The following is a 10,201-nucleotide window of genomic DNA, read 5'->3' as shown; positions in this document are numbered from 1 at the left end:
CTCGTTGTATGTTGTATTAAACACTGTATCCTCGTTCAATAACACCACTGACCTGTAGTGAGGTGCCGCGTGCCACTGAGTGCTCTGCTCTGGATCGGTGTGACGCTCGCGGCAGGTAGCTTTAATCCTCTGTTGCACCGGACAACACCGACAGCGGCACACTGAGAGAAAGCCCTCAACAATACCGACACACGGACACCAGCTACCGACATCTCGCAGCACAGACACTCCTGCTATTCTGAAACTGCTGCGTTATGTATCATGGCAATTATCTCCGAGAACAACAACCTACACAATTTCTTCTTCTGCTTAGGGTTTTAACGGCGGTTGGCAAACCAGCTTGTAGGTGCATTAGCGCCACCTGCTGGACTGGAGTGTGCAGCAGTAGATTGACAGGAAAAAAAACAAAGAAAATAACTAAATTCTCTCTATTATTTTTAAATAATTAATTAAAATATGATGTACTTTCCACGATTTCTTTCCAAGTAGATTCTCCAATGTACTATTGTGTCCCTCATCCAATGCTGATATTAATTCCCTCCTTTCTTGATCATATTTGCTGCAATCTATTAATACATGCTTTAATTACAGTGTGTGCATAGTCCAGTAGGGTGCTGCCTATTATATGGAGTATGTGATTTAATCCTGTATGTCCTATTCTCAGACGGGTCCCTATGGCTCCCTTTGGGTCATATATGTTTTTGAATGCTGTAAAGATGTCTGCCGGTGTCACATGAGTCCCAGTATCCCTGCCAAGTTTTGTGTATATGATCCTTTATCAATGTTTAAACCTCTGCTTTACTTAGTGGTACTTGTATGTCAGTTTGCTGCCGTTTTATTGATTGTTTTCTTCCACCCATTTTAATGCTAACACTATTCCTAGTAACTTGTAACACAATGTTGTCTTCGAGCTTACATGAAGCAACATTAGAGGCAAACACCACCAACTAGTGTGCAGGATATGTACAGTCATTGCACTCACCAACGGACTATTAGTTAGTTCAACTTAACCCTGTCTCTGCCAAACAGCACATTGTTCCTTTAGCTTTTCCTTGATTCATGACCTGCATTTAGTTTATAAGCCTCCCCATATTATGTCCTCCATTACTGCTTTATAATGCTTTACAACACTTGTACACAGCCTATAAAGTCCAGAAAGGTGATATTTATTATCTTCTATCATCAGTGACCTTTTTCATCTCTCTGCGTATTTCCTGTCTTCTCTTTAGACAATAAAAGCATCAAATATCTGGTCATAGTATCCATCATTCTAAATGGACTGGTTTCACAGAAGACATTTTTGCATGTCATAGCAGGAAACCCACAGGTGTGTTAATGATAGCTGCATTCCACTTAGGGTACTTGCTGGTTTAATGTCACTGTTACTGGAACACTTAATGGAATTGAGCCATCCCTACTGTTATTAAGTCTTTGGCTTTGGCAATTTAAAATGTCTGCTGTGCAACCAGTCCATAGAGCCTTTATATGTTTACATTATGATTCCTTATTAATACACCTAAAATATGCTACTAGACGACATATACTGTAAAATCACATTATTGGTATACTATTTTTCAACAATTACAGCAACAATTACAAGCTATATTCACAGAGCCTTTACTCTCTGATAAACAGCCTCATCCTGCATTAGAAAAGTTCAAAATTCTGAGGGAGATGAGGGAAAATGCTAATGCTAATAATAATAATAATAATAATCTTACTAACCCCCTGTCTCTTGCTATTTTTATTATGTGTATTATTATAAAATAGCATTTATAATAATGTATAGTTAGTGTTGACCTTCTGACTGTCTGCATCTGCCACACAGCTGTTGCTCCTGAAATTTAGCTAGCTAGCTTCCCTTTTAGCATCTAGCTCACAAAAATGGACATTTTTGGACATGTTATTGAATGTAATGTAATATTTAGATTTTAAATACAAATTTTAGGGATTCAAGATTATTTTATTGTCATTTATAATGACTTTACAGCTGACTCTGTTGAGGAGATCAAAGCGAACATAAAATCATCTCATCTGGTAGCGTGGAACTGTATTGCCTTAATTAAAGTGTAGTTGTTTTTGTTTGTTTTGTTTTTTTACATTTCCCATAGCATTGTTATTGTTGCATTTAAAGTATTAAAGCATTAAATCTTGCAAAACTAATACTATCTAGGGGGCCTTGGCATCAGAAAATAAGCACTACTTTTTGATAAATGCTGGAGGCTTTATAACCTTTTTACAAAACAGAACTTTGTCTATGGTCAGACTCGAAGCTGCACTGCAGTGCTCTGAACGTACAGAGGGGGCAGCAGTGCGTTTACACTGTGTGGGCTGCAAACGACTAGAGGAAGAAAGTAGAGGGAGACACAGCAGCTGAGGGAGAGCAGCAGCGGTGATTTGGTTAGAATGGCAGCCGACACCGAGTCTAAACTCCAGCTGGTCCACAAACACATCCGAGCTTTTCCAGACTTTCCGAAGAAAGGAATTGTGTTCAGGTAAGATACTGGTTACCGCCTTTTAAACCGCGTGCCACCGGTTTTGTTGTGCGCGTGAGGAGGTAGACTTCAGCCCCACACACAGCAGGTGAAGGCTCGTGCTGGTCGCAGCGGATACACGTCTTACCACACGTGGCTGGCGCCTGTTGCCCTGGAAACAAATAACACATGGGTCACTGGTGCAGAAGTAGGGACTGGTCATAGTTCACATTGTAAAGTGGTGGCTTAGAAAGTTATGTAGCAGCTGTCTTTCTGTACCCGTTAACCTCTACATGTCTGTAATAACGGACAGTGTTTGTAATGTTACTGTAGTTTCACTTGTCTGCTGGCCTCAGTCAGTTAACACCTAAAGGGAGATGAATGACCACTTTGCTTCCTCCTTCTCATCTTAACCAGTGAATATTCACCTGAACAGAACATACAGCACATCAGTTATATCAGTGATTTAATAAAATAAACATTTGGTGGGACCCAGCTCGGGTCATGGTGAACTGACCCACAAGCTGCCAGGAAGTCATATTACACTGTAAAGTTATCTTAAGTCAGCTCCCCTGAAAGCCATGGTATAGTTCTCACTGATTATTTCACCATGCAGTTGAACAAGATCATTAACAACTAGTACTACGTCCTGAAGCAGAGCTCAGTCCCACCTTCTCAAAGTGTCAAATTGGCTGCACATTGGAGACAAAGATAATTATTTTGCAGGTGAGAATTCAAGGTGGGATCAGTTCATAGAGCAGGGGTTATCAAAGTCTGACTCAAAAATCAACTCAACAACTGAGCCAAGATAGGCTGATATTGCTGTTTGACATAACTTCAGACACCAAATACATGAAAAAGGTCTGTCCTGAGACATGTATTGGTGTCTGAATCTCTGACTTTCTGACAGTAAATTTCCCCCAAACTACTGTATCTCTTTAACCAAATCACACACATTTCTTCTATGTGATCTCCTTTTCATAATTAATTTAATAGTGAAGTGAAGCCATTGGTAGTAAAGTCGAGTTGCAGGACTTTGATTTGAGTCTTTTTTTAAATCTAAAGACTCAATTTGTGACTCAAGTCCACACTTCCGCAAACTTGTAGTGAAGCAAGGAGGACTATTACTCAACCATTTATTAAAAAAAGATTTCAGGGCCAAGTTTAAAGGAAGTGTGGTATTTCCAGAGCAGCGAAGGGGCAGCCCAGAGAATGATGATTCATCCATTTCGGTGCAGAGCCATACTAAAACTAGCTAGCCGACAAGGACATCCACATAAACATGAAATTCCTTTTTTTTTTTACTGACTAGCTTAATCAGTTGTGCAGGTGGAAGAATATGTCAGATATATATGAAGCTAAAGTCCATAAACAACTCACTTCTAACCACAGGAAATGAAAATAAAAGTGATTCATATTGATATCCATTTGAAATGACGGCATACTAACATACTGTGTGTATCCTGCAGAGATATCTGTCCCATTCTGAAGGATCCAGCCGCTCTGACAGCAGTAATAGACCTGTTCGAAGAACATGTGAGGAAGAATCACCCGCAGGTCGATCTGATCATAGGTAAGAAAGCAAAGCACATTTTGTTGTAAACCAGTGCTCCTCTCAATACTACTTAAGAAGGAATTGTCAGACACTGCTTTCATATGGAAATCAAATGGAATAAAATATGAAATAAAATCAGTTTAATATATCTTCCATCCTGTTCATATTTCCATCCTCTTGGTTTAAAGCTGCAGTAGGTAATTTTTATAAAGATAACTTTTTGTCATATTTGTTGAAACCTTCACTATATCCNNACATGAGACAGATAATGTGTGAAACAATCAGGTTCCTCTGGCTCCTCCTAGTGCTCCTAATGGCAAGAATCCACCGGGCCTGAATGAAAACAACCAATCAGAGCTGAGGGAAACAGTTGATTGTTGAGTCCCATTTCAAGGGCATGTAAGGTTATTGAAAGGTTCCAGTTAGGGAAGATACAACATTCTGTTGGGAGAGCAGCCTTCAAATTTTCTGAAATCTGATGTTCTCATGTAAATTCATTATTTGGACTACTTATTTAGATCTTGCCATAATGTGTCTTTCTAATGTATAATTGGCTATCTCTTTATGTTGCTTGTGTACAGGTTTAGATGCTCGTGGCTTCCTGTTTGGGCCTCTGCTCGCCCAGCGGCTGGGTGTCGGCTTTGTCCTGGTCAGAAAGAAAGGCAAGCTGCCTGGAACCACTGTGTCTGTGGCATATGATCTGGAGTATGGGAAGGTAAAGAACACAAACCTTTACTCTGTATTTGTTGGCCTTGCAGTTAGATTCAGTTTACACTATAGATAGTATTGTAATTGAGGAGTACAGAAATTCAAAGATGTATTAATTGATAGAAATGTTTCATTTACATACATTTCTACACATGTACATTGAGTACATAAGACAGCATATTAGCAAATAGACAGATAGATAGAACTGTTTAAAATGTTCCTCTCCTGTTTCCCAACATATTGTTATGAACGTGCTAGACCAATCTTCTGGCCTGATTCTGTAGTTGGAGTCACAGAGGAATACTGGCTGACCAGTAGGGAGAGTGTGTGGGACTTGATCTCTTTGGTCACCTTCTGCAGCCTTCAGCAGGGCTTTGCAAGACTGATATTAGACCACACTGAACATGTGTACATGAGTGTCAGTGTCAGTGTACATGTATCCCCCTGTGGGCCCATTCATGACAGCTGCACCATCCCAGTATCAGTTTCACAGCTGTTGCTGCAACACAGCTGTTCCAGCTGTTACTTTAAATGACAGCTTCCTCACTGTTCCACCTGTAACATACAGCATACAAACCGATAAACACACGCAATGCCTTACAGCTGTAAAGATTGGTCAACTAATTAATTTGTCGATTGACAGAAAAATAAATGTTAAAATAAAATGCCAGAAAATGCTGTTTTCAGCCTCTCAAATAAAGAGATTTCCTTCTTTTCTCTGTTTATCTCATATTAAACTCAATATCTTTGGGTTTTGGACTAACAAAACAATTTACGGACATCACCTTTGAGAAACTGGAATGGATATTTTTCACAATTTTCTGACATTTTATAGACCAAATAATTTGAAAATAACAGAGTTACACAGTGCATATGTAATACCTTACATACATACTTGTATACCTTGCAATAAAGCCATCTCTTAGACATCATAGTTATATACTACTAATTTGCAACAGCAAATATGTTTTGAGGAACCAGAATGCATACCAAATTATATTTTCTAATAACATAATGAGCAACTCGCAAATGTAGATACTGTACGTATCTACATTTGCTCAAAATGTTCACTGACAACATATTTCATTTGTTTCCCGCCAAAATAGGCAATCTTCCAATATTGTCAGTATACAATATAATACAGTTCAGCAGTAACATTAGGCATACGATTATTTTTATAAACACTTAATCGAAATCATAATCTTTCCCTAACCTTAACCAAAGTCTGGACGCAACGGCTGGACTGTGGTGACACATTCACGCCTGGCCTCCTGTCCAGCCACCTCCTTGGCACCATGTTACATAAATATAGTGTTTGATCCCCCTTAAACAGACTGTCTCTTGCACATAATCCAGGCAGGTATTATGTTGTCACCACAACATCATTGTGGAAACAATTTACGTAATTTCTAGAGACAGGGGACAGGGTTGTGTAATACTACCTTGTAAAACCAGTCAGCAAGACCAACACAATGAATACCAACTTAGCCTCAGTCTTGACTGAGGTGGTATCAAGGTTTAAATTAAAAGACATCACTTCATGCAGAAAATCCACCAGTGTGTGTGTGTTTGCGCCTAAGAAAATTTTGAGTATTGTTCCGTGCTTCCGAGTGGAATTTTAATCTTTGCTCTTGTCAAAGGTCATGTTCTTTTCTCAAGGACCTTTCTGTATTTGTCTCCTTTCATTGCTACCTCAGTCTTGTGAAGCATTCCCTCAGCATGATGCATCACCACCATGTTTCATCACCGTCTGTCTAATGAACAGTATTTTCTAAGAATTTTGCTTTGGTATCTACAGGCAGAGGCAGAAATTCAGGAAGATGCGGTGGCTCCAGGACAGAAGATTCTGCTGATTGATGACCTTCTAGCTACTGGAGGTTAGATCAGCTCTATAACCATCATGTTCATTGGATTCAGTGTGACTAGGGAACATATGTTCCACAGAAACATAAAAAGCAAGCGAAAATAGATTTTATGTTATATTATAATAATACTTCTCTTTGCTGAAACTTCTGCTTCAGTTTCAATAAGAGAATCATGTTGACATTATGGATCCACATTGGCTATCAGTTAACAAGACAGCATAACATTCATTTGTGAAGTCACTTTATTTGCCACAGCTAAAAGCTTCATGCAAGTTCAACCTCTAAATGAAATCTCAGATTAAATAAGTGTATTAATTGTATTTTGAAATGAGAGCATTTGATTTAGATGAAACTGGGGATATTATGAATGGGACTATTTTTCACAAGTAAACTATTGTTCAAAGAGAGAAAGTCTCCACTGAGAGATGTCTGCCACCTGGATTTCAGATCTGGATAAAGACAGAATTAGTTGTTTGTCATCTGCACAGCTGTGGCAGGAAAAGCCATGTGAGTGAACAATAGAGACTTGGTGTAAAGAGCAGAGGACCCAGAACAGAACCCTAAGGGACGCCAGTAGTGAGGCTACAAGCTTCAGACAGGAGTTACCTTTAGTTTGGTTAGTACTTGAGGTAGAATGTGACTCACGGTTCTTGGGGGATGAAAACAAGTATATAGTGGTTCACCGTGTCAAATGCTACCGAAAGGTCCAGCAGGATTACAATGGGAGGAGAGGGCAGTCTCTGTTGAGTGGTCCCCCAAAAAGGTTTCTCTGGTGGAGATATGCAGAAGAGTTGCGTTTGGGTTTCTTTAAGAGAGGGTTCACTCCAGCTACTTTTAGAGTGTTAGAAGTATTGATGAAGAAAGGAAGGAGGTCTGGAGCAATAGACTGAAGATGGTGAGAGGGGATAGGGTCAAGAGGGCAGGTTGTTGGGGGTGTAGGAGATAACCAGTGTTAGTACATTGCGAGAGAGAGGTGAAAAGGAAATTAAGATTTGTAGAGATGGATATAGGACAGGTTTGGAAATGAGCGCATATCACTACGTTTTATTAACAAAAGAAAAGTTGCTCAGTAGAAGGGAAGAGGGAGATGGGGGGTCGAGGAGGATGGATGGAGTTTTTGGGGTTGGAGGCAGAAGATTGAATTTTGGATTGAAAGAAAGAGCTTTTAGCTGCAGATGAGGAGGCAGACAAAGAGGAGAGAAAAAGGTCCTCAGAGCATTGTCAGGTCATGTCGAGTCATTAAAATACAAGATTGTGGCCCAAGGAATAACATTTCCAAGGTGACATTCTGATATGTGTGTGTGTTGCAGGGACTCTGCATGCAGCCTGTGAGCTGATGAGGAAGCAGCAGGCCGAGGTTCTAGGTTGCATGGTGGTCATCGAGCTCAAAGAGCTGAACGGCATCGACAAACTGAAACCACACAGTCTGTTCTCCCTGGTTCAGTACTGAGGACCACTGTAAAACCAATGTTTCCTTTTCTCTCCTGTAATCAGTCATGGGCTTCCCAAGTGACCACCACCGAACAAGAAACCTCTTCAGCTTGCGCACCTTTTTTTTTTGTACGGTTTTGCCATTTCAGTCAGTGCTAAAATATACATAAATCATTTATACATTAATCTCTTAATGCTCTGGTTGCAAGGACAGGAGCCTTACCCAGCATGCTTTGGGCTTATAATCAAGCAGCAACCTCTGTGGCTGGCAAATGAAGCCAACATGACCCAGCCAAGTAACAACGAAAGTAACAAAAAACTGCAGTTCCTCAAACAGCCACTTGAGGCTGGCTCAAGGAGTGAGTCAATCTCCATAAGGGCCCCATATAAAAACTTTACAGCAGAATGTTCATGACAACTGTACGGAGGGGAATTTTTATAAAACTCACTCATTTATATTATATTAAGGCTTAAAGTTATTCTTAATTAAGGACATGGCCACTCCGCTCATTTGCCCATTTTTGGGATTAGCCAGCTGACCGAGTCAGGACGGTCAGAACGGACAACACTGAGCTTCACTAAGGTTCTTCAGAAACCTATGGGTGACGTCATGGAGACGGTCCACATTTATGACAGAGAAACTATTGGATTTCCACGGAATCTTCAGGAGTCTTTAAATGTCTTAAAATGCCTCAAAATGTGCAGAATTTTCTGTTCCTTTCACGTAATGCATGCTGGGATATGTTTCTGAATCAATGTGTGCCTAAACAGAAATAAGTATGTATAGAGGATTGGTAGGTAGAGAATGGATTTATTAGAATGTCCATATGTAAATCTGTATATTTAATATCTTGCACATTCCTATTCTTTCAACAGATTAGTTTAACTTTAAAGAATAGGAATGTTTCTGGGACTTGATGGCTCTAACTAACAAACTCGCATCTGTCTAGCTGTAGCACATGCTGCTGACTAATAGACAATAAAATACATGAACATTTGATAAAACGGTTAACTGTAGCCTAGTTGTACAGTTCATAAACATATTTCTTTTGGTGGATTCAAAGGGTCTTAAAGTTTTAACATTTGTACACAAAGTATGTGAGATATCCAAACATGGCTGTGAATCTGATTCCACTATTGATATTTTTTTAACATACAGCTGGTGGGAAAAATAGCAGTAAAAAGCCAAACTATAGTTATACCTTCTACTGCTTATGAAATAATCTTAATACTGATGCCTCTATGTGACCCACATAAACAAACCATCAGTGAGAAGATTGGCAATTTCTATATAGTTATTCTTAATGTCGAGGTGGTAGGCACACTACCACTTTTGTCCACAGGGGGCATCAGAATCAACACAAAAAAATAAATCTTGTAGGGGCTTTAAGGCCAAATAACGATCAAATAAGTTGACAGTAAACGCTCTGGGTTGTTTTTTGGTTAAGACCAAAGTGGTATTTCATCTGGAGTGTTGTATTTAAAGCCATACTGTTATGATTTACCTGTAACCTCTGTTCTCCTCACTAATGCATGTTTCCTTTGTGATTTTCAGTACCGTTGTCCTTACTGCCTCATTTTTGTATGTTTGAACCACATGTTCATATAATAAATCTATGCAGAAGATGACACTCAGACCCTTGCAGTTGGAAATTGTTCTCTATATTATAATTGTTTCAATACGAGATACAAACATTGAAAATTAAATGTGTTCTAATTTGCATCAGTAGAAACCATTTTTGGGCCCAACAAATAAAATCTGAACTCCTTTTTTTTGGTTTTGAGTGTGAATGTGACAGTCATTTTGAGAAATTGTGGTACAGAATGTTCAGCTATTACTATCGAATGCTGGCCTTGTTGAACCTTCTTTTCTCATCAATAGTTACAACAGTTTGCATATAGAAGAAACTGGTTTCCAACCATAGATGAAAACCTACGGGGAGAATGTTAGTAGCAGTGTATCAGGCTTGACCCAGTGCTCCACACACATAATGATATCATGTGAACGTTGAGATGACAACATTGAGCACACAAGGCTGAAGGCTCAGACTCCTGCAGGCTAAACTCAGCACTTTAAAGTACTTTCCAGATTCATGGCAACCTTTTCTCTCATGTAATCATGACAGAATCAGCTTCCCTGTCCCTTTCAGATGACTAATGCAGTCATT

General features: G+C 39.4%; 2 protein-coding genes across 2 annotated transcripts in view; one reads left to right on the top strand and one right to left on the bottom strand.

Moving 5' to 3' along the window:
* tk2 (thymidine kinase 2) overlaps positions 1-303 on the bottom strand; it is an 8,694-nt gene extending 8,391 nt beyond the window's left edge. The window contains exon 1 of the mRNA XM_035664130.1: positions 53-303. Within this exon, the coding sequence (XP_035520023.1) occupies positions 53-212 (160 nt within the window). The 5' untranslated portion in view covers positions 213-303. The remainder of the gene's footprint in view (positions 1-52) is intronic.
* Positions 304-2,351: 2,048 nt separating this feature from the next.
* On the top strand, positions 2,352-9,664 carry aprt (adenine phosphoribosyltransferase). Its single transcript, XM_035663592.1, has 5 exons — positions 2,352-2,495; positions 3,944-4,047; positions 4,611-4,744; positions 6,536-6,614; positions 7,913-9,664. Exons 1-5 carry the CDS (start codon positions 2,407-2,409, stop codon positions 8,050-8,052), a joined length of 546 nt encoding a protein of 181 aa, XP_035519485.1. The 5' UTR covers positions 2,352-2,406; the 3' UTR covers positions 8,053-9,664.
* The last annotated feature ends 537 nt before the right edge of the window (positions 9,665-10,201 follow it).

This window comes from Morone saxatilis, unplaced genomic scaffold, assembly GCF_004916995.1.
Source record: "Morone saxatilis isolate NCDOM2014 unplaced genomic scaffold, NCSU_SB_2.0 Contig19, whole genome shotgun sequence".
Classification (NCBI taxonomy): Eukaryota; Metazoa; Chordata; class Actinopteri; family Moronidae; genus Morone; species Morone saxatilis.
The sequence above is the reverse complement of the archived record's forward strand: the minus strand, read 5'-3'. Positions and strand labels throughout refer to the sequence as shown.

What these genes read in the sequence shown, in the direction of transcription:
- aprt (XM_035663592.1), top strand. Translation starts at nt 2,407, where the DNA reads ATGGCAGCCGACACCGAGTCTAAACTCCAGCTGGTCCACAAACACATC. An exon ending in GCAGGTCGATCTGATCATAG is followed by an intron (nt 4,048 to 4,610) that starts GTAAGAAAGCAA and finishes GCTTGTGTACAG; the next exon opens with GTTTAGATGCTCGTGGCTTC. An exon ending in ATGATCTGGAGTATGGGAAG is followed by an intron (nt 4,745 to 6,535) that starts GTAAAGAACACA and finishes TGGTATCTACAG; the next exon opens with GCAGAGGCAGAAATTCAGGA.